General features: G+C 41.1%; 1 protein-coding gene across 1 annotated transcript in view; it reads right to left on the bottom strand.

The window, feature by feature from the left end:
* Positions 1–16,012, bottom strand: part of C5H6orf132 (chromosome 5 C6orf132 homolog) — a 50,386-nt gene extending 34,374 nt beyond the window's left edge. The window contains exon 1 of the mRNA XM_054980609.1: positions 15,774–16,012. Coding sequence (XP_054836584.1) covers positions 15,774–15,930 — 157 coding nt within the window. The 5' untranslated portion in view covers positions 15,931–16,012. The remainder of the gene's footprint in view (positions 1–15,773) is intronic.
* Between the last annotated feature and the right edge of the window lie 9,242 nt (positions 16,013–25,254).

The following is a 25,254-nucleotide window of genomic DNA, read 5'->3' as shown; positions in this document are numbered from 1 at the left end:
TTGGCCAGTAGGTCATACCCAGCTCGGCAGGGGGGAACTGCAAGTGCAAGGACTTGTGAAGGGCACCTCATTCCCCCATTTCCCCCTCTCCGAACTATTTTCTTTTTTCCCTCCTGCCTCCTTCTTTCTTTCCCACCAAACTAATTTTTATCTGTCTCCCCATATCCAGCTATATTTATTATTTATTTACACTGATATCTCACCTTTCTACACAGTGGGGAATCAAAGCAGCTTCCATTATTCTCCTCCCCTCCATTTTATCCTTGCAATAACCCTGTCAGGTACGTTAGGCTGAGAATGTGTGACCAGCCCAAGTCACTGATGAGTAAGCACCATAGCAGAATGGGAATTCAAATGTGGGTCTCCTAAATTAAACTCTAACAACTATATCACACAGGCTTTCATGGGGTGGCTGCAGTTGAACAGTGGCAAGGAGCCAGTCCTAGGTCATGCAAGTTATGTGGCAAGGCCAAAGCAGCCACGGAAAGTGTCCTGATCCTGACCCCCCTGCCTTTTCTAACAGAAACCAAGGTCTGAAGACTAGCAATGGCCACAGAGGGCATCAGTTTCTTAAAGCTACAGGTGCTGCTTCTATTCCCCCTCCCCCCCTTTTTTTTAGTTTTCAGATTTTTCTGCAAATCTGGGACATTTGAGGTTTGTAGAAAGATCTGTCTTGTCTGCTCATGGCTCCATTCTCTGGATTTAAGTATCCACAGATCTGGCCATGTTGAGAATTGGATGTATTGATGGAAATCAAGAGAATTACTACATGAAAAGTTTTGAGGTGTTTGTAGTATCCGCAATAGATTTATTGTTTATTTACTTAATGTATACCCCACCTTTCTCTCCAGTGGGTGACCCAACGTAGCTTACATCATTCTTCTCTCCTCCATTTTATCCTCACAACAATCCTGCTAAGAGAGTATGAGCGGCCTAAAGTCCTCAGTGACCTTTCATGGCAAAGCAGGGATCGAACTTGGGTCTCCCAGATCCTAGTCTGACACTCTAACCACCACCTACTCTTAACTTGGTAACTTCTTCTGTATAGCTGCCTATCAGCTCCACTTTTGCAAACCGGGCATGCTGTTTAAATCAAATAGTTTGATTGTCCAAAAAATCAAGTACCCATCTATCTGAAGTAAACATCCTGCATGAATCAGCCCTTCAAAAGACAGGTATATAACTGGATACCACAATTTCAGACACATCTGAGATAGATAAAAGTCCATAGAATTGAGGGTTACTTAATCTGTCTACAACATGGAGGGATAGTTTGTGTGTTATGGTTTATACAGGAGAACTCTGGGCCACATTATGGAGGTTTGCTACTAAGTGTATCCATGACAGCGTCTTTACTATCAGCTTCCTAACATGGGTATCTGTTTGATATACGTTTGATATATTCCCACTTCATGCTTAAAATGTTTAAGCTGCTACACTTAACAAACGTAATGTGTTTAATCACCTTAATTCATGAGTACGATATTCAAAGTAGCAGTTGTCTACAGAAGACATACGTTGTAACTTTTCCCTTGCAGTCCACTTATGTATATTTTTCTAACAGCTGCAACTTTTCTATGCGCATGCATGTATAGAATTTTGACCATTCCTAAATGTGCTTCCTGTGCATGTTGAATCCATTCCCAGGAAGCTTGGAATTAACCCCATTTACCCTCAAATCATTCCTTTTGGCCAAGGCCATCTAGTCAGCCAGGATCTGCAGGTGCAGAGATTCCAAACCAGGTATCACCAGTTGAAATGCAACACTCTTCCTACTATGCCACACTGGCCCTTATGAACAAAAAGCAAAAACAAGAAGCAGGCCTGCCAGTACAGCTCAGAGCGTCCCATATTTTCTAAACTTTGATGAGTCACACTAGCAGCAACACTTACCCAAGCAAGCTCCTTCAAGTTTGGTGAGAAAGACTGACTCTCCCTTTCATCCCTTATCATACTCCTATATAAAACTGATTCTACCCACTGGATCAGCCTCTGCTAGTGGCACTCAAACTGTGTCCTTTGGCTGACAGTCAGGATATGACAGGCAAAGCAAAAGGAGGCAAGAGTGTGAGCAATGGCCTGTCACTAATCACACCTCACAGTCCCCTCTGCATCCCAAGCTACCATCTTTCATTTCTGTCCCAGTTCTTCCAGCTGCACACCCCTATTGGCCAGGAGCCTGTTTTCAATGCATTAACTCTAGGGTTTACCGTATCATTTAAACTGATCTTGGTCATTTAATTGTGAGGGACAATGAACCTTCAGTGTTGCTCAAGAGTATCATTCCTCTCGGAGCTTGGTTGCCAGCACCCGCAGCTCCTTTTATCAGGTGCCTTTGCAAGAATACCCAAACAGAGCAAAGGACAAGCAAGCTCAAGAGCCTTTCCCCATTCAGCTTGAGTCAATAGAGTCTGCACTGGGAGGCACAGGGTGAGGCTCAGCTGAAACTACTTGTTTTTCATGACCTGGTTGCTTCATTCCTGTCTCAGCAAGGCACAGTAGAATGGAAAAAATTAGGAAACTATGCTTAGCTGTGCTTTGCCATGCATTGTAATCAGCACTGGGAATGCCCATGTTGAATATTTATTTTCCACTAAGTGCCAGACTCCAGGAGAAACAGGATAGAAAGCTGCTGTTGTCCCCTTCAAGATATTTTGATGCTTGAAACAGAAAATCCAAATGGCACCTACTTAGTCATAAAAATAGAATAATGAACTAAGTAATAAACAATGGCCTGGATCCAGCCACATACTTAAGGGAACTTAAATGCCTTTACATTTTCTTAAGGGGTGGTGGTGGCGGCTGATTTTGCTGATTCCTCCCCCCCTCTGTAGTCCACAGCCGCCCCCCCCCCCCAATATCTTGTTCTAGCGTACCTTCAGGAACAACATAGCAGGGATCTGCAACTGAAGAGTGAAATTAGCACAAATCACTGCCTAGTATTAAGAAAATTTAAGGGCACTTAAGAATTCTTATAATGGTTGGATCTAAGTCAATATGTGGCACTCTAACATTGCCCCAAAATCTGCCACTTGAAGCAAATCATCTTGCTCTTTTCTTTTTCTTTTTATTGGATTATCACAAGTAGATTTGCTTGCTCTTTCTAATGGTTGGGCAACAATATGCAGTCTTTGGTTCCCCCATCACTGCATACCCACAATCTATCTCTAATAATACACTTGTGCCCATTCAGTAGTGATTATGTTTTTGTTTTTTGCATTTTCATCCCACTTTTAAAGCATTATGGAAAGCACTTCCATGGAGGGAAAAACATGAAAGCATGAAACCAAGGGTTGGATTCCACAGATCCATCCCACTCCCAGAAGGAGTCAATGCTATGTGTAAGTCATCATTCTGACATTTGCTCTCTCTCTCTCTCTCTCTCTCTCTCTCTCTCTCTCTCTCTCTCTCTCTGTGGGGTGGGGGTGGGGGGTGTTTAGTGCCACAGCCATTCATAGCTTCTCAGGACATTTGCATACAGTGCAATAGAAGAGTACATAATTGTCACATTGGGTATTCTATACAGGTTTGCTACCTGTTTCCTTACCAGGTGCTTTTCACGTAGGCCACATGCAATAGAACCAAGATCAAATCGTACTCAATATAATTCACCCTCATCCTGCATTTCTCAAGTGTAGTAACAGTGACCTACTACAAAATATTTTTTAAAAATGTAAAACTTGTTAAAACTGGAATATCCTTGAGAGATTAAGTAGATGGTATTAGGAGTTATACAAGACCATCCAATGAGTTTCATAGCCAAGCAGATGTTTTCCTCTGGCTTTCCAACATTTAGCCTAAACCTGTTATTGTGGTGTGGCTGCAATGGTATCTAGTTATTTGCATTCTTCTAGGAACAAGAAGAATGACAGTGGTGATTTCCAGAGTTTTCAGCAACAGACCTCATAGGCCTACTGTGAATACCTTCTATGTAAAAAGTTTCCGTGAAAGCCAATGTAAGCAGAGCAGGCTATTTATAGAAAATCTCTGAGATAGTGCCTGTGATCTCCAATCGTAACAAGTAACACAACAGCATCCCCATGCACTTCTCTTGAAACATGTTCAAGAAGCAGCAAGGCTGGTCTGTCTTTGCTTCCACATTGCTCCATCATCTCATACACCTTTACTGTAACTGTTCCATTGTACCATGTCCTTGTGGCTCTTAAATGGACAATGCAAGTGATGCCAATGTTGTAGCTTCTCTGCTGTTTTAGATTCCTGTTCAGTAGGAAGAGTATCCCACTGGGGCTTCACTAGGGCTTGCGCAAGTATAATGTTAAACCTAGTAATTTTTTCTTTTTTTCTTTCCAAAAAGGCGTTTAGCTTTCTGGATTCAGCTACACTGTTAGCTTCCTGATTTGTACCCTAAGCATCATAGCGGGGGTTGGGGGGACTGGTGTTCAGCAAAACTTCATTTCTTCTGGTAGTCTTTGATTGTTATCACAAGAAATTGCCTTATACTGAATCAGATCATTAATAATAATAACAACATATGATTTATATACTACCCTTCGGGACAACTTAACACCCACTAAGAGCAGTTTACAAAGTATGTTATTATTATCCTCAAGATAATCACCCTGTGAGGTGGGTGGAACTGAGAGAACTCCAGAGAACTGTGACTAGCCCAAGGTCACTCAGCTGGCTGCAAGTGGAGGAGTGGGGAATCAAACCCAGTTCTCCAGATTATAGTCCTGTCGCTCTTAACCCCTACACCAAACTGGCTCCATCAGAGTCAGAGCCTTGCAAGTGGAGGTGTTTCACATTGCTTACAGTGAAATTCTAAGCAGAGTTACTCCAGTCTAAACCCATTTTTTAGACTGGAATAACTCTTCTTAGGATTTCACTGGGTGTGTCTGATCCTTAACTGGAGATAATGGGGCTTAAACCTGAGACGTCTGCTACTGAGCAGATCTGATTGGATGGTTTGGATGTTCTGCTTCAGGGAATTCCTTTTATGTAAGCTTTTATGTTTGCCTCTCAGCAATTTGTTTTCAGTCTTAAAAACTTTGTAAAATAAATACATTCTTTAAAAACTACAATTACAAAATCACTAAAATAAGCATCATAAGATCAGAATAAAGTGGAACTGACATTCTTGTCATTATGGGAATGTTTTTAAAGATTACTTTTACATTGGGACGGGTTGCCATCCCCCCGCCCAGGGCCGGAGATCCCCCGATCCCACCCTCCCCCCCCACACCCACTTACCTGGCCGGCGGGGGGCATGCTCCCTGGGGCGTCCCCTCTCTGGGTGGTGCAGCATGCCCCCGGGTGTGGGGCGCACTCCCGTGCCACAAGAGTGGGCAGTGGCGGTGGCGGCAGAGAGAGAGCAGAAGGTGGTGGCGGGAGAGAGAGAGCTGCCCACTCTCTCTGCCTCTTCCCGGTGTGTGTGATGTCATCACGCGGGGCACCCTTTGACCCTGCGTGATGACATCACTCCCGCGGTCGAAACATCAAGAGCAGCGACAGGGTAAGAGCTAGTGTCCCAGTCTTCCACTGGGAGACTTGAGGGATCTGGCAACCCTATCACTGGGTGTTAGTTTCAGAATTGGGGTGGGTCTTGACATCTTCAGCGAGTCTCCTTAGCTAGGAGGAGGCATATGATTCTCCCATCCTTCTGCCTCTGGTTGCAAAAGGCAAATGGCACTGCTGTCGCGACCTTTGTTGACCTTGCCTTCCTTTGGAATCAGCCCTGTTCAGAAGAGCAACTATTTGAAATGCTTGTCATTTCTGTAGATACAGCCAATCTTTCCAGCTTTTGTGTTCAATATAATTATTAAAATGACAGGCAGGAAATTTGATGATAGTATTGGTGACAAAATTGAACATGGAACTTGGGGACTTCCTAGCTTCCAGTCCTATGTTCTTGCCATAGGGCCTCTCTGAGCTGTCCTTTCTAGCAGTGAATACAACCCATAATTTACTTAAATAATGTTCTCAGGTGAGCAGCATGAATTAACAGGTAGGATCAACGGAGACACTCAAAGGCTGTAAGCCCTGCCTCTGCTTGAAGGGCTGCTTTGTAGCAATTTGCTATAGAGAGAGCAAACATTAAAGCAAAGCATCGAGGAAGAAAGCACAGATACCAAAAATGCACCATCAGCAATAAAACAGGATACATTCCCACAAGAACAGGCCCACACCCATTCCAATCAATTACATTTCATTAGTGGTTCAAGGTAAGAGAGAGAGAAAAGGTATATAAATACCTTTTGATAAACAATGAACATGACTGAATCAGAAGCTCAAGAACCAAATGTAGATGCCAATCACTTTTATCTACAGAGGAAATAGAAAATGCAATGCATAATCCTCACCAATACAAGAAAAAGAGATGAGTCATATTCTAAAAATCCATATCTTCTAAGTTTTCCTCAGCAGAGCAAACAGGAGAGAGAAGAAAGGGGAGAAAAGAAAGAGAAGGGAGATTTCCAAAATCTCCCAGTCTAACTCTTAAGGTGTGTCGACCCAGAGACCTCTGTGCTCCCATCTTTGAGAACTGAACCACAGCCACTCCAAAGACCCCTAGTAGCTTCTCAAGGGCTCTGCTGTTTTTATTTGAGGCTTTTCAGCCTCTAGGTTCACTCTGAGAGTGTGCATGCATACATCAAGCAACTCCCACAGGCTGATAAAATATATTTAAGTTCATTCAGATTACAAGGAGTGTTTGCTAAGCAGGAACTGCTCCAGAACAGGCAATACGCAAGTAGAAAATAATAAAGACTGGCTATAAACTAACTGGCTAAAATACTTCAGGCTGACTATCTTGCATCTCTTGCTTAGCTTCTTGCCTAGCAGTTCTTACCCAAAGGCTTTAAAAAAAGGAGTCCATTTCCATGTCAGGCAATTTTTGGCATCTCGATGGTAAAGGCACGAAAGCAAAAGCCTCTCTCACACATGCTGGTAGAAAAATACTGACTAGACAGGTTCCATTGTGTAGCAGACAGCCATTTTTCAGGACTTGTTGCATCAGCCCATGAACCAGGAGCCAATCAAGGCTTCAGTACTTAATTGGCAGTGCTAACATGAGTACTGACATGAGTACTAGGGTGTACTGATTGAAGCTGTGACCCACCAGGCTTCCCAAGGCCAGTTCTCTAGAGAAAGGCAGAGGCTTGCAGGTGTACCTAATTAGCAAGCCAACACATATTTTTCCCAAAGCAGGAGCTGGCCTGCACAGAGCCTGAACCAAAGTGTTGAAAACATGATGGTAGCCTATCCTTACAAGAAGATACTCTCTTATATTCATTTTTGTCTTGTCACCAAGCTTGTAGCTGCAATTATTAAACGCTTGGTTGTCTGGGCTACTGTGGTGAAAGCTATCACTAACATGCGGACTCACCCATCCTCCTAATGTGTGACTCTTCTGCCTAGATTCCCTGTCAGATGGTGAAATTAAGCTAAATACAGCAGCAGTTAATCAGGTTAACCTTGAAGTGATTGGGTATAATTATCCACATCACAAATATCCACATCACAACTCCACACACACCCTCAAAAAGTTCCCTGAAATGGACCATGTAAGAGAAGAAAGTCAACCCAAGCCGCCACGTAAGAAACTGGCTGTCTGAGGGTTTCAATATGTCTCCAAACTGCAATTCACTATATTCTCCACCCATTTTTGGAAGCCTTTCAAGAAGGTGACAAGATGTAATTTAGATGTCTATCTGTCAAATTTATATATCCTCCATATAGTTCAGAGTAATATGCATGAAGTTATATTATACCATTCGTATGAACACCCATGAATCTTCCTTATACCAAGCCAGACCATTGGTGATTTAGTTCAGTGATGTTTATAGCAACGGACAGTGGCTCTGTAGAGTCCTAAGAAGAGACAGAACTTTCATAACAATTGCTACTCAGAACTTTTAAATTAAAGATACTAAGGACCAAAATGGAACTTTCTGTGATCAACATATGAGCTTCACTACTAAACCACACTCCTTCCCCAACTAGGATGTTGGAGCTGACTTCATTATCACATTGAAATGATTGTTTGAATTCTAAGGATGCTCTAGGGAGAGTGATTTTGTAATGTGGGAGCAGAATTGTCTTGGAGGCATGACATCGAGTGGGAACCTATTGCATGCATTTTCCTAGGTTACCCTGATAATTAGTAAGGAAGGGTTTACATCTCTAGGCATGCATTTATTAGAAGAGAACCAATGAAGGCAGAAGAAAAAGAGACATGCCCAAAGCCATATGGAGAGACTTGCTAGTCAACCTGCATAGTCTAGATTCAAGTCTAACAGCAGGTGTAGGTGGTGGGCAGGAAGTTCTTTCCTGCTCAGTAATACAATGGAAACAGGTTTGAGTCCTCCTGAGACAAGTCCTCAGCCAGAGACTAGACTCAGTGGTAAAGGTTTGCCTGCACAGGGCTTCAGGTTCAATCCCAGCATCTCCACTTGAAGGATCTCTTGTAAGAGATGCTGGGAAAGGCCATTTGCTTGAGACTCTAGAGAGCGGCTGTCAGGCAGGGCAGAAAATACTAAACTAGGAGGAGCAATGGTCTAACTTGGTATAAGACTGATATTTATGGTCCTAAATCACATAAGCACTGGGAAGCTGAAATGTAAATGTGGATCAACTGGCCTGCATGGCCATCCTCCAGCTCAGAAACCCAATACAGATGCATTTAAAGTTGTCATTCTGTTTATTAAACTTGTGCATTTGGCCTCTCTGTTTTTCATACACATTCATGAAACCTATGAAATGTGCTCAAAATAATACATGTGAATCTGGCCAAACAAGCTGTATTGACCTCACACTACAGTCTATGTGGATCACACCATTTGCCTATCCTGGCTAGTTTTAAATTATATACAAAGCATAGTCTATCAAAGTAGAGGCTCCCAAACTTTGTTACATCTCCCTTTTAGGCTCTGTGCAAGTCGCTCCTCTTCTCCACCCATCCAGCAGTGTGCTCTGCCCACACAGATTCTATTCAGATGGCTTAACTGCCTTTCCAATGTTGCAATTGCTTGCCAGAGGCAGGCATATGGTGCCGTGGGAAAGCCAAGTAGCTGCTATATCCACCAACATGTCCTCATCTCTACTGCCATGCCCCCCCCCCCCCGGCCAGGAGATCAGGTGTTTGAGAAACCCTGGCATAGCCTGGCATTCAGTCTCCAAAAGCATGTGAACAATATTATGCCAGAGTTCCCCAACAGCAAAAGGCTTTGCTGAAAAAGTGCATTTATGCAAATCTTGCATGATTTTTTTATTTCTTAAAGACCGAGTGTATTTTATTTTGCAATAGGGGTGATACAGTCTCCATGCTGTAGAATCAGCTATCTTGTGTAAGAGTAAGTAAATTCAGGACACTAATGAAGACAGATAAATGTGAATCATCCATGAAACTAAAAGAGAAGATACATGTATTTGAAAGTGCTCCAATGCTTTATCTTCAAAAGCAAAGCATTAAGGCTTTTGGATGTAAAGCCCATGCATACATAGATCTCTCATTATGAGATGGACTGATTCCAAGCAGCTGGTGTGGAACGTAAAGAAAGCTGAACAGCTGGGAGGCTGAGTTAGGGCACTCTGGTGAACTGAAGGGCATGATATCTATATTGACATCCATATAGGCATGCCTGAGTTCGGTTTGCTGAGTCAGCTGTAAACACCATCTTGAAAAACAGCTGCCTTGCTCTTGTTTCTATTATATTTGGGTAAACTCTACACTACAGTGCATTTTGATGGTCCCACAGAGCTCTCTTACTATTCCTAGTCAAGAAGAGCAGTCGAACTCTCCATGGATGGAAAAAAGCAAGTGTTTCTGTTGGCCTTAGCTCTAATAATGCAATTTCAAACTTCGAATTCTTCTGACAGATCACTTTTGTCAGAATTCTTTAAGGAAAGTTAAGATGTTATGAAGATCTCCTGTGCCAGAGAACTTCACTGTGTATTGAGCCCATCTAATTCCTCTTGATTTGGGGTATATAATTCAATCTTACAGAAAACGCATGTAAATTGGTGTGATAGGCAACATTCATTCCCATCTCATACCTGTACAGATTTGTAAAATGAGAGGTCCCAAACAATATGAACTCACAGAGTGCTCTAAGATTTATCTGAAAGAACCAATGGTTACATAATTTTCTAAAGAAATGAGATGAGTCTAAAATAATGTTTAGTGGCCTTGATCAACCCAATAGCAAATATAGCCTGTACAGCTTCTTCATTGTACTCCAATGGAATCTGTCAGAAAGAACTGAGGAGGACTGCTGCTGCTGCTGCTGCTGCGAACTCAAGAAATTATGCTTTATACTTTGAGCACTCTGTTCTGACCTTGATAACTTTGGAAATGCATTGTGCTCAGGAATGGATGTTTGTGCATTAATTGGGAAACATCAGAGGTCAGTGAAGCAGATCCCTTACAAATGACAATACCTTTTCAAAATATAAGTCTAGCATCACTATCACCATGAGAGAGAAGCAGGGAACAAGTGAGAGATAAAGGCACTGGTATGTGAGGGAACCTTTGGAGATAGATGAGCAACAGGTACACATGTGAGGAGAGACCATGGCTTAGTGACAGAGTGTCTGCTTGGTATACAGAGGGTCCCAGGTTCAATACCAGTTCAAAGGACCAGACAGTAGATGATGTGAACGCCCCAAGCCTGAAACCCTGGAGAGCCTCTGCTAGTCTGAGGAGACAATACTGACTTTGATAGACCAATAGTCTGATTCACTATAAGGCAGGTTCATGAAGTTCTCTTTAAAAATCAGTTGGTATGTGTATAGAGAATGCTTCCTGTGTGGCATGCAGTTATGTGGTATGGGAAGACAGCTGGACATAAATATTTCAAAAATCACCTGATAAGGAAATCCCTTATAACAACATGTGAAAGAATTTTACTGCAAATTTATGTGAAGACTCCTCAATGGGTCTCCCCATTAGAGGCATTTACACAACCAAATATATTTTCTGCAAATAAGATTATTAGATATAAAGAACTGTTAGATGATAAAGGAATATTAAAAACGAAAGAGGAATTACAAAATCAAGAGATATTAATTTGGACTGGTGGTCAAGAGCACAGATTGAGTCCAGATACAGTAAAGATTTTAAAAGGGAGGTTTCTATCTAGAACGAAAAGACTTTGAAAAACTGCTATGTGACTCAGATGAAAAATCGATTAAGAAAATGTATATCTTCCTAATGCAAATGAAAGAAAATGAAGGGGTGGAGAAATGTAAAATCTTATGGGTACGGAATTTAGGGAATAATATTGACCCAGCACAATGGAATAAGATATGGAAAGTGAATATTAAAATAACTGTATCTGCTACATTTAAAGAGAACCTATATAAGATCTTCCATAGATGGTATCTAACACCAGATAGATTGGCTAAAATGTTTTAAGAATATGTCAAATAAGTGTTGGAAATGTAAAAAATGTACAGGGACGTTTTTTCATATGTGGTGGTCTTGTAAAGAGGTGCATAGATTCTGGATAATGGTGCACAAAATAATACAAACTATTTTGCAGGTATCAATTCTTCTCAAACCAGAAACTTTTTTATTAAATTGTATGCCGGATATGAACAAAGAACAGAAACATTTGATAATGCATATAGTAACGGTGGCCAGAATTTTATTAGCGATGTACGGGAAACAACAAAGAATTCCACAGCAAGAAGAGTTAATAGTGAAAGTAATGGAAACTGCGGAAATGGATAAATTAACTGAGTTAATGAAAGGACAAATGGAAGAAGATTTTTCCACACCATGAGATCCCTTCTACAAATGGATGAACAATAAATTTAACCATCAAATGTAATGTAATATTAATGGTAATAGTATATGATATAACAGAATTCACAGTTTAAGATGTATTAGGATGAAATATAGGTTGTGGAGAACTAGATAATGGATATAGGCAAGCATAATGATAATTGTCTCACGTTCTTTCTACTATTGAAACAGTTACCTTACCTTTTCTGTCTTGATAGATAGATAGATAGATAGATAGATAGATAGATAGATAGATAGATAGATAGATAGATAGATAGATATTGTTTTTCAGATATATATCAAGACAGAAAAGGTAAGGTAACTGTTTATTAAAAAAACAGAGAATGCTTCCTGTGTTTGGTTCAAATGATTTGGACCTAAGAGTGGGGAAAGGATCATTCTTGATAGAACTTGCTAGTCAAGAACAATTTACTAAATACTCCTACAATATTTCTGATTTTTCCTTTTTTAAAAGCCCAAGTTCTTCAGCTGTCATTTGTACACAAGAAACTGATTTTTAAAAGTCATCTTGATAGTGGAGAAAAACTCAAAAAGGGTTTTCTTCAGTGTCCCACCAAGGCTAAAAGTGAAAAAAAACTTTTTTTTCCATTCCAGAGAGGAACATCATTTAATTAATCTTCATTAACAACAATAAAACCAATAAAGAATGCATCGTTGAGAGGGAAGAACACGAAAAGCTGTGTCTGATGAGTCCAGAGAGGACAGTACTGGCACCTCCCAATGTCCTGGCTATATTTATATAAGGGATAATCTCTCAGTTCAGAAGAATTTGGTGCTTGAACTTTGCCCTCCCAAACACAGATGTATAATTAACCCAGCTGTATGGTTTGTTAGGGGCAATTTCTAAAACCTTTCTAACAATGTTGTGTTGTTAATTGCATTATGCATGAGAAGTGCAGTTGTCTCCTTATACGGACTGCATCCATAACTTTAAGGGAGTTGTACAGGGAAGGGAGGAACCAGGGACAGGATTCAAGAATCTCTGAGTCAGTGACACCCACAGGCCTACACCCATTTCAAGCTGGGTAACCTGTGTTTACTTTGCAGTCTATCCGATGCAAAACTAAGGTGGTGACTAGCTTAATGCATTCAGTTTCTTTTAGCATATGCAGCATGGAAAGTATGCTGCAAACATGCAAGGAAAGATAGACTTGTTCAGCTGAGGATAACTTCAGTGTTACACCTCAAATCTTTATTTATTACATTAATATCCAGCCTTCCATTGGAAGTCAAGGCAGTATGCATAGGGTTCCTGGGAGATTTCAGGTCCAAGCATTCAACAGACCCAGACCTGCTTAATTTCAATAAGGCTGTGGATCGTGCATCAAGTTCTAACCATATCTTGGGACAGCAAAACTGGCAGGTTGCCTGCTTGTCTGTTGCCAAGGTGTGTTAATTTCTCTTGGGGAAACAGTGCAAGAGGGAAAAGATAACCCCATCTGCCCCAGCCAGCACTATAGATCCAACCCACGTACCTAAAGGCTGCTTTTAAAGAAAAGTAGGCAAACGAGCCATAGATCTCCCACATTTTCACCTAGCTGAACCCTGCATTTCTCAATAGAAGAGTGGGCAAGAGCAGATTCGGAATAATTCTGTTTAGCTTCTCCACAGTATTGTCACACACCAACATCACAGTCACAGATCAGGATTAGATTATATCGTGTGAAAGATACAAAAGAAGTGAAGCTGTCCTCTCTAAAAAGTGTATGATGTAATTCCAACAAAAAAAGGTACAAGAAGCAAATGTTAAGAATACAAGGAAACAGTAGATAGTAAAGTGATCTCTTGTCAGAGGATAGCAGCTTAGCAACTAGCCCTTTAAAGTATATGGATTTGGGAATATACAAACAGTGGAATTTATCTGCATGCAGACTGGGATGGCAGAGACCAGTAGCCATTTACACAATTGTTGAGACTACAGCTATGGCAGTCTCAGCAATGACTGATGGCCAGTACAAAGTTGTTTTTGTTGGAAGTGTCTGCATGCAGCCACAATGGGAGGGACTATATGAAAAAAATAAATACCAAGATTGCATATGTAAACAGACCATAAGACAAGTTTCCAGAAGAACATTCTTTGGGGAGGTGGAAGATATTATAAAGTCACTCAGACAGCGCTTAAACCAAATGAGCTAAAGCCATGTCTATCAAGATCCCCCACTAATAGACTGTTACAAAATATTTGTCACACTTCCGACCTTTGATCTGGATATAATAAAACCCTCTGAGAGTTTCTATGCTGGTAACATGCCACCATGTTCCTTATCCCCTTCTAATGAAGCTTTCTTTCCTTTTAAATGAAAACAATGCTGAATCTTCATACTTCTATCTCCCCACCACTTTATGTAAGATTTTCCCAGGGGGGAGGGGTTCACATAGTACAGTCTCAACTACATCAGCTATGGTTGTTGTGGATTTTCCAGACTGTATAGCTGTGGTCTTGGCATTGTAGTTCCTGACGTTTCGCCAGCAGCTGTGGCCGGCATCTTCAGAGCTGTGGTCTTGGCATTGTAGTTCCTGACGTTTCGCCAGCAGCTGTGGCCGGCATCTTCAGAGGTTTTCTGACTGGAGTCAGAAAAATTGTGCCCTCTCTGAAATCAGCTGCCCAAAGTGAAAATCTGTGCCTTGCAGTGCTTCACAGTAAGACCTGCCGTCTATTCAACATTATTTACAGTTTTTATATATTGTTGACGCATTTATTACCTGACCCCCTGATGGGCCACAGTGCTGAGAAAAGGCAGAAAGTATAGATAGGAGACAGGAAGAGCAGCACAGAATGCAAAAGACTGAAGCATAGAGGGAGGCCGGCTTCCAGATGCACCCTTAAATCTTTGGTCCACAGAAGCAATGCCCGTATCATTTACTCTAAGAGGCCTTCAGATGGGAACAACAGCGGGCTGCTCATACCAGGCTAAGACACCTTCTAAGAGTTCCAGTGTCAACAGATATGCAGGGTATAAACTTGGCAATTAAGAAATGAGGAACATTTTTCCATAGCAAAGAAATGACTCATTCTTTTGAACTAGAAGCAAGCCAAAGGGCAAAGCCTCACATTTCATTTAATCTCTGTGAATTCCCCTCCCCCCCTTGACTCTCTGCTTAGGTTTCCCTTTCATCCAAAATTTCACTGTCCTAAATTCTGAGACAGAATCAGCGCTGCTGCCTATCTTGTACTTACACACAAGTACAAGTTACATAACCAAGTTTTAACTCTAAGGATGCCATTTCTGGAGATCTCTATGGCAAAACTCCACTTTCTTTGAGAAGTTGTGTGGGATTCCCACATGATCCTGTGCTGAAGCAAGAAAAGGTTGAACAGCAGCCGTGCCTCACAGACTGCGCCCTATACTTGCCACAACCACTCCCGTTCTCTTAGATGACACTTAGATGGTAATGGCCAACATTTTGACCTAACATGCCATTTCAACCTTTGGGCTGTTGAAGCACAATTGTAAACTACAGGATCCATGAAATAAACACATGTACAGCTTCCAACGCCAGAAAGTACCTGCTAATATCTTCCTTATGGCTCCTTTATGGCAGAAATCAGTGCAATTCTATTCTCTCACAAAACCATGGAGACATATCTGAACTACTCTGAAGAATCTGTTCCTCCTCTTATGCTCTAGCCTCTGCACCCACCACCCACTGTTCCCTCGCTTAGGCTGAACTCCAGCTGGTCTTGTAGCATTGCTTTGTTTGTAGAGAACTGATCACAGGCTCCAAGTATACTTTCACAGGTTCCAACATGCTTCTGTTTAATCCCGACATGCCTATCAAAGGCTTCCTCTAGCTTCCCAGCTCTAACAGCTGCTTCACCGGGCTCTCTCGAGTGGTACAAAACAAGCACCCAAACCAATGTCACTGCTGTTCACTCCCCTTCTGAGTTCTCCCAACTACTGCTGGGGCTGAATATCTTCCATGTGGAGTCTGGCCAGGTGAAACTACACAGTGGTCTTTTCCCTCCCTTGCAAGCCTCAAAAAGGAAAAGACAAGCCATACTGACCAGAAGAACGTGCTGAGCTGTCCGGGGCAACCTCTTGTGTGAAGAGCCAGGGGGGGTTGGTGACGTAGAGAGAGGTGGTGGGACTGCTGCTGCTGCTCCCATGTTTTTTCCCAAAGAGTCTGCTAATAGTCCCCTGCACAGAGTGATGCTTCTTCATCCTGATTTCTGCCTTTCTCCTATGTGTCTCCAAATGCTCCCTCTAGCAAGGCATATTTACGCTGTACTAAACTATCAGCCAGCAGAGGCTCCGGCAGGTGCTATACTTCTGAGCTACCTTTTCAGCTGCTTTAAAGGTAAACCACCTGAGTAGGTAGAGGGCTGGCTGCTGTTACCTGGCCACACCCCACAACAGCTCTGTCGGTCACATTCTTTTCTCGTTGCTACAATAAGCCATTGTTAAAAGTGGAAGACTTTTTTTAAAGCCCAGGGACTTCTGAAGGTCTTCCCCAACGCGCTGCCACGTCCAAAGGCTAACAAAGGCAGCCGGTCAAAAGGCTCTTTCTAGGTTTTCAGAGGAAAAGCCAAACAAATAATAATTTAAAAAAACACTGGTTTGCGCTGCATGAGTTTCCCAGCCTCTCATGTCAGTTTCCTATTTCTTTAAGTTTATAACTGGCATTATTGTTTAAGGCTCAGAACAGATGATAACATTCTAAATGCATGTTTTTAAAATATCTATCTTTTTAAAGTGCAGATATAAAAAATATATATACACAACTAAAAATAACACTCTCCCTATACACAGCCAAGGAATTCTTGTCTATATAAAATTTCAAGCCAGACGTTGACTTTGAGAACTTCTCCATAGTCATGAAATAGCCATTAAGAGCTTCCTTCCACATATACACTTGATATATGGAGGGTACTTCCAAGAAGGAGCTCCTAGCACATAATCGAGATTATAGTGAGACAAACGAGTCAAAGAGGTGTGTTTCCATAAGGAAGTCCCCCCCCCCAAAAATAACATTGTCTTGTCCCATCACCACTGTAGGCTTTAACACCAGTTAATGTATCTTACCTCACCACTGTAAAAGTTAACACCAGTTAATGTATCTTACTACCCCTGTTTCCTGCTCCAGAAATGTGTATGCCTGATGTGGATATGCCCTGTGTAATAAGGAAACAAGACATGTTTATGATAGACACATTATGGCAGCACCAGAACCAGAAACCATGCAGTGATAAAAAGGAGAGGTAAAACAGAGTAAAAATATGAATATCCAGGATTTCACCCAATCCAATATGTTGCCTTTCAGAAAATATATTAGAAAGGCTCAAAGTATCATTCCTTCAAGTATCTGCCATGCTACTGAGTACAAACAGCACTGTGAATCTGTACATTCATATTTTATATGGCAACTTCTGAATATTTGTTGGGTGCTAGAAATGTGCTGTTGGAAACTTAACTGATCAAGATCTGAGCTGAACACACCCTTTCAGAAATACTGTAAATGCCCCATCTCTGAATTATTTCTGATAATGTAGAAATGAATAGAAGTCTTCCAATCATATTATTATTCTAGTGATTCATCATCAGCAGATATGTATGACCAGGATATCAAAAACAGGATAATCCTGACAGGTATTTTTTGCTTGGCATTTCCACTTTCCAGCAATCATTGAGATATCTCACTGGTTTTGGGAGGCTTCCTGATTCTACAGAACCACAAGAACTGGTTGACTGAGGTATTCAATTATCTGCGACTCTGCATATATGCTGGGCAGGTAGGCAGGAGAAAACTTCACTTGCAGCCACTTGAATCTCTCCCTGCAACAGGTAGGCAGCACTAACCACCTCACTTGCCCTGCAAGCTAGCTGGCCCTGTATAAGACAGAGATAAGTGCTTTGCTTGTATCTACGGACAAGCAGGCAGGGCTGCAAGGAGAGAGGAGACCTGAGGCATCTCTACTCAATGATAGGCAGATTGCCTGCCTTGGAGGAAGAATGTAATTGGTTTAATGTACCTGTATATTGCACTCTCAGTGAAGTTTCCTGAAGATGGCAGAAGCTTGCCCCCACAACAATAAAACACATATACACCCTATCAGTCAAAAGGCAAGACATCAGTGATGTGGAAGGATCAGAGCATTTATGGGAGAGAGAACAGTTGTTTCAGGACTTGAGATCTCTCAATAACTGAAATTTCGTATATAGTGACATAGCAGCTGCAATTTTTCCCTGAAACAAACAAACAAACAAACAAACAAACAAACAAACAAACAAACAAACAAACAAACAAACAAACAAACAAACAAACAAACAAACAAAAACACACACACACACACACACACAAAACCCCAGGTACTGCTTGCCCAGCAGGAGGAAAATATAGACAAGTCCACCTATACATAAGGAAAGTGAGAATGGTGGCCTCTTTTTCAACAAAGCTTAAGCACACTGTTCAGAAGATATGTACCCTGCCCCATACTGCATACTTATTTGAATCTTTGCAACATTTTCCTCCCTGCCAAGTTCTGATATGGGAAATCATCTGGATGGCAGGGGAAATGTTCAGAGAAAATTAATGCAGCAAAATAAGGCACTAAGCAATAAATTATACATTTTACTACTTGCTCCTTTAATTTCATAAGAGAAGAAAAAGCCCCCCCCCCACCCACGCACACACACTGTATGTTTGAGGAGCCTGGGAAGAGTCCCCTCACTGTAGCTCCTGCCTCCTGAACTTGCTGTGTAAGATGGACTTTGGTCTGATCATACAAGGCACTCTCTTCCAATTCAAGAACCACCACAACATAGACAAGGTCACTTTTAAGAGACACTGAGCAGGCACCTAGCTTTGTAAAAGTGAAACAGATTGGATCAGGGAGGATTCTTTCAAAAGGAAACCCAGCAACATATAGTTTCCATCACCAAAAAGTAAACCTGTCCAGCTGCCTTGAAAAACGTGTGTTAACCAAAATATGCAGTCCTACGGGATTCAAAACCTTAAGATGATTTCTTGAGCTACTGTCAGTTTATGAAACATTTCCTTCTGTTTAAGTCATGTTGAAAGATCTTTGGTACATTCATGAAATGTCATGAAGACTTCATTGCCACAAGTCATTCAAATTGTTACAGTTAAAATGGAAGTCATTGGGATCTCCAATGACATACACGCGCGCGCGCGCACACACACATGCTAATGTTAAGGATTATTTCCAACTTCTTTTCTACCTTTCAGGCAAATTTTAGGAAGGACATGTGCAAGCTCAAGACTTGCATTTTATTACATTAACAGAAAAACAAATCTCTGTATAGCTGACCAAGGTGTGAAAGAGGATGCTGAACTAGGTGGAGTATCAGTCTCATCCAACTGAGCTGCTCTTACATTATTAGACGTTACTCATTTTGTTTCTAGTTTTCAAAGGGCATCACATCTGGAGGTCTGCAGATGGATTCCGGGGGAGCTAGACCCTGGCATCTACACATTGTTGAATATTGTGCTATCGTTGCACTTTTGCAATCAGTCACCTCATGGTTTGTTTTATCCACACAGGAACATCCACTTGTGAATTACTTCTATAGCTTAATGACAGCACAATATTCAACAGAAGGGGGATGCAATCATAGAGTTGCTGCTGCCTGCAGTTACCCAGCTTCCAGAGTACCTAAACTCACTAGCCAGCCCAGAAACACACTGATTGGTTGCCAGGATCCAGTAGCAAAAGAACTCCCAATTGGTTCAGAGACACTAAGGAGGTTCAGTACTGATATAGTCATCATAGTTACTTTATATATAAAATGGAACTGATTTCTGATCCGTTTTCCAGTGAAGAAGATATCACCATAGTAACAGATAGGTGCCACTGCATCCATAGACAATAAAAGCCAACAGTGGTTTTCAGTTAAATACCAGAAGATTAGGTCTTGTATGATGTTGGTCATCTTCTACTTCTGTGAGTAGCTCTGAGGATTTTTCCAGGCCCCTTCCCACATTTGTTCAGACAGCCTCTGGCTACACAATCTACTATCTTATTCCTGAGGGCAGACTCCTTTCCAATCAACAGGCAAGATTGATTAGAACTTGACTCAAGGTCGAATATGGCCCCACAGAATCAGCTGCACTCTAAGAGTTGATCCAAAAGGCCACATAGAACCCTTTCCCTTAAACTTGCTTTTAAAGTGTAGCCAATGTAGGTCCCATATATTGTTCTGAGGACACTTGATGCTTCCAAGGGGCATGCACAGCTCACCATGGAATTTGAAAGAGCACTGGTGGTGAAGGACGAGGGATGGCCTGGTGGAGCTGTGGGGAAAAAAATCAAAATGGGGCTTCCCCATTTCGCAGCCATTATGCTTAAGAATGGCATTTGTAGGATTCAAACCAAAATGTATATTCAGCCTTCTTAATCCACAAATCACAACTATTTATTAGTAATTTAACATTCTGTGGCCATTACCATTCCCTGCATGGGCAGATATTATTTATAAACGGTTGTTGTGGATTAATGTTCAGGTTATGTAGATTGCTATCTGTTACAGAGATGGAAATTTTGAAACTACACCCTTTGATGGTTTTAGAGTATTTTCAGACAACTCAAATTCAGTGCCAGGCTGATCTAATGTAGAATTTTACCTCCTGCCTCTGACCTTGTAATCATCTGTCACTGACTTCCGGCTTGGGATCCATGGAGGTCTAAAGCAGCTCTAAGAGCAGAGCTGACCGGGCTGCCGTTTCAGCGGCCGGCGGGGGCCAAAAAGCCCGCGGCCACCTATTCTCAGGCGGAGAATAGGCATAGAACGCTCAAGCACCTCAGGGCGCGTTGATCTCGGGCGAGGGGGGGTCCTGCGCAACGGACTCTCTCCCAACTCTTGAGGTCCCACCCTACGACAGGTCGGCTTAAATCTGTGCGGCAGTCCTGGGGCCAGTGCGGCTGGCATAAGACCTACATGCCCAAGCTTCAACAGGGGGAAAGAAGGTGGAAGAGATCTTGAGATTGAAGCAGTGATTACAACCCAGAAAGACGTTTGAAAAGGTAAAGATCACTATCTCTTGAAACAGGACGAAATACTTAAAGTAATGAAGCATTAAAGTGGACTTTTAAACTGCAACAGATTGATTATAACTAGAGGAAGACTCGGCAAGAAACAGATTAGAAAAAGGACTATTTTAAATGAAGTTAATAGAGAAATTGGATAATTGTTTTTCATACCTGCGGCTGTGGGGAGATAATGGACTGTGAGAAAGTTTCTACCATCGCGAGAGCTGCAGTGAGGAGACGGGAAACAGGAAGTACGTAACAGGGATAGAGCTGCGGGAGAGAGACGGCCCTCACTGGCAGACAGGAAGAAGGGAATCACCATTTTTGGAAAGGGAAGGGCATTGACTTCAGCAGAAGAGGAAGTAGGCCATATTGGATTACAAAAACTATTGAAAAACCATAGAGAAAAGACGCCCGACATTTTGGACTCTTTAAGCGTCTTTTTTTCTTCATGAAACCGGGACATTTAAATTAAATTAAAAGGACATTAAGCCAGGCACCACGGAGCTAAGGAAACGAGCAGATACGTGGGAGCGAGGCAAGTCAAGCCCCACGATGTCGAAGAAAGAGTGGCAAACGGCTATAGAAAATCTGGATAAAAGATTTTTGGAAATGTTAAAGATCCAACAGGAGCTGGTAAAGGAAGTTAAAGAGGTTAAAGAGACAGTAAAAAATGAACTGGCAGAGGTGAAGAAGGGAATGGAAACAATACAAAGTGATGTGCAAGCAGCACAACAAAAAGTCAATGTAGTGGAGAAGGCGGTGGAGAACCTTTCAGATACGCAACAAACGGACATGAGGGTGATGAGGGGAAGAATGGCGGTTGCGGAGAGCAAGTATATGGAGAAGCAGCTGAGGTTTCGCGGCTTGCTGGAGGTAGAGGGAAAGACAGCCCAAGAACAAATTGTTGAGGTGTTAGCTGAATACCTGGGGAAGGAGGAGGAGGAAATTGTGGCTATCCTAGATGTGGTGTATCGCATAAACTCAAGATTTGCGACCCAGAGGAAACTACCAAGAGATGTGATTGTGCAATTTACGACTAGAAATATAAGAGAAATGATTGTGAGTAAGCAATTTCAAGACCCACTGGAGGTTGATGGCAAGACGGTTATTATCATGAAGGAGTTACCCAGATCGGTGTTGCTTGACCGGAAAAAATACAAAGCTTTAATCCAAATCTTGAAGGACATGAAAATAAGGTACAGATGGGAACTACCGGAAGGATTGTCATTTGAGTTTGGAGGAGGGAAAAAGCGCATCAGATCTGAATTTGAAATGGAAAAGTTTATGAGGGACAATGAAAAGGACTTACCAGCAACAAGGCTATGAATATGGAGTGTAAAGTTATATCTTGGAATGTAAATGGACTTAATTCACCCAATAAGAGAAAAAGCATTTTCCACTGGCTATTAAAACAGAAATGTGATATTGTGTGCCTACAAGAGACTCATATTAGAAAACAGGATATAAAATATCTTAAATTGAGCAAATTGGGCAATGATTTTGTAGCGGCCTCAAAAAAGAAAAAAAGGGGAGTGGCAGTATATATAAGAGAGGAGCTACAGCCAAAGTTAGTGATTAGAGATGTGGAAGCCAGATTTCTAGCAGTGGAATGTACATGGAATTTAAAGAAAGTGTTGGTGATTGGAATTTATGCACCTAATGGAGCAAAAGAGAGTTTTTTTGAGGATTTGAGGAAGCAATTAGATGAACTTTCTTATGACCAGATAATTCTTGCAGGAGACTTCAATGGAGTCACAAATTTGGAGCAAGATAAAAAATCAGCAACGGCACAAAAGAAAAGAGGATTATTACCAAAGACTTTTTTCGCATTAATGCAGCAGGAAACTTTGGAAGATGTATGGAGAATACAGAACCCCACAGGTAGACAATATACATTTTTCTCCGCAAGACATTCCACTCTATCACGAATTGATATGATCTGGGCCTCAAAAGATTTAGTGCTTTGGACTAAGGATGTAGAAATAATGCCTATGGTAGGCTCAGATCACAACCCAATCATGTGGAAGTTTGGAAAAAGAACTAAGAGGAAAGGATGGAGAATAAATGAGGACTTGTTACAAGAGGGAGAAAATATGGAGATGTTGAGAAGGGAAACTAAGTTCTTCATACAGTACAACATGAACCGAGAAGTACCAACCAACAAGGTATGGGATACATACAAAGCAGTAATTAGAGGTATACTGATGGACTTAAATGGAAGAGCTCGAAAGAAAAGAGAGGAGAAGAGACAGGAGATTATGGAAAAAATAAAAGCCAAAGAAATACAATTAAAGAAAAGACCAGGGAAAAAGAAAATTTACCAGGATATTAAAATCCTTCAAGAGCAGTTGACGGCAATGAATAATAAAGAACTGGAATGGAATCTTAAGAGATTGAACCAAAAGTCGTTTGAAGGTGCAAATAAACCTGGGAAATACTTGGCATGGCAATTGAAGAAGAGAAAGGAGAAAAAGACAATAAATAAAATATGTGAGGACAATAAAGTACATTTGGAACAGACTGCTATTAGTAGAGCTTTTTACAAATTTTATGCTAAATTGTATGACAAAAAAGAAGTGAATAAAGACTCAATAGCGGCATATTTGGGGAAAATGAAGCTTCCAGTAATTTCGGAAGATTGGAGAGACAAACTGAATAGTGAAGTAACAGAGGAGGAGATAAGAAAGGCAATTCAGACAACAAACCTGGGAAAGGCGCCAGGACCTGATGGACTTACAGCTAAATTTTATAAGGTAATGGTCAATGAACTGGTAGCATTCCTAAAAGAAGTGATCAATGGTGTTTTGAGAGACCAAAGAACTCCAGATACTTGGAGTGAAGCTAATATATCATTGATCCCCAAAGAAGGACAAGACTTGACTAATGTTAAAAACTATAGGCCAATTTCCTTACTTAACAATGACTACAAAATCTTTGCGAAGATCCTGGCAGAAAGAGTAAAGGGATGGTTATCCGAAGTTATTGGAGAAGAACAAGCTGGTTTTTTACCGAATAGGCAAATCAGAGACAATCTAAGGACAGTTATAAATGCTATTGAATATTACGACAAGCGTTGTGATAAGGAGGTTGGTTTCTTCTTTGTGGATGCTGAGAAAGCATTTGACAATTTGAACTGGGACTTTATGTTTGCCACCATGGAACAGCTACAAATGGGGGAAAGATTCATAAGAGCAGTGAAAGAAATTTACAGAGACCAGAGTGCAGCAATTGTGGTGAATGACGAGCTGACTAAAAAACTGACTATTGGCAAAGGTACAAGACAAGGTTGCCCGTTGTCTCCACTGTTGTTCATTTTAGTCTTGGAAATTTTGATGATACAGATTCGAGAAGACAATACGATCCGTGGAATAAAAATAAAAGACTTTTCCTATAAGGTCAGAGCATTTGCAGATGATATAATGTTAATTGTGGAAGATCCAATTGAAAACATGCCTAAGGTAATAGAAAAAATTAAAGAATTTGGAGATCTGGCAGGTTTCTATATAAACAAAAAGAAATCAAAGATATTATGTAAAAATATGACTAAACAAAAACAACAGTTATTAACGGAAATTACAGACTGTGAAGTAACAAGTAAGGTGAAATATTTGGGAATTGAACTGACTGCAAAAAATATAGATCTATTCAAGAATAACTATGAGAAATTGTGGACTCAAATAGAGCAAGATTTGATTAAATAGATTGAATTTGTCATGGTTGGGAAGAATTGCAGTAGTTAAGATGAATGTGCTACCAAGAGTGATGTTTTTGTTACAGACAATACCAATTATCCGGGACTCTAAACAATTCGAAAAATGCAGAGGAAAATATCGGATTTTGTTTGGGCAGGCAGGAAGCCTCGGGTGAAAATGAAAGTATTGCAGGATGCAAAGGAGAGAGGTGGAATGCAACTGCGCAATCTAAGACTTTACTATGATGCAATCTGCTTGGTGTGGCTGAAAGATTGGATGACTCTGAAAAATCGTAAACTACTGGCCTTAGAGGGATATAAAAAAATATTTGGATGGCATGCATATTTGTGGTATGAAAAAGTAAAAGCAGACTCTATGTTTTTGCACCATTATATCCGTAGAAGCCTCTTCACAATTTGGAAGAAGTACAGAAACTACCTGCAAGAAGGAACTCCCTCTTGGGTGGTTCCTTATGAAGTAATAGACCCGAGAACTGTTGACAATGAACAACGATGTTTAACATATAAGGAAATAACACGAACAGACCTTTCCAAGTTAAGAATAAAAACGCAAGAAGAGTTGTCTTCAAATTATGATTGGTTTCAATATAGACAGATTAGAGACCTTTACAACTCGGATTGTGCAAAGGGAGGGATAAGAATAGAGAACTCAGAACTAGAGGAAGTAATTCTACAAGAAGATAAAAAGGAAATCTCTAAGGTCTATAAGGTGTTGTTAAAATGGTATACTGAAGATGAGACAGTTAAAGTGCAGATGGTGAAGTGGGCTATAAACTTTAATGA

The sequence above is a fragment of the Eublepharis macularius genome, chromosome 5 (assembly GCF_028583425.1).
Source record: "Eublepharis macularius isolate TG4126 chromosome 5, MPM_Emac_v1.0, whole genome shotgun sequence".
NCBI classification, from domain to species: domain Eukaryota; kingdom Metazoa; phylum Chordata; class Lepidosauria; order Squamata; family Eublepharidae; genus Eublepharis; species Eublepharis macularius.
The sequence above is the reverse complement of the archived record's forward strand: the minus strand, read 5'-3'. Positions and strand labels throughout refer to the sequence as shown.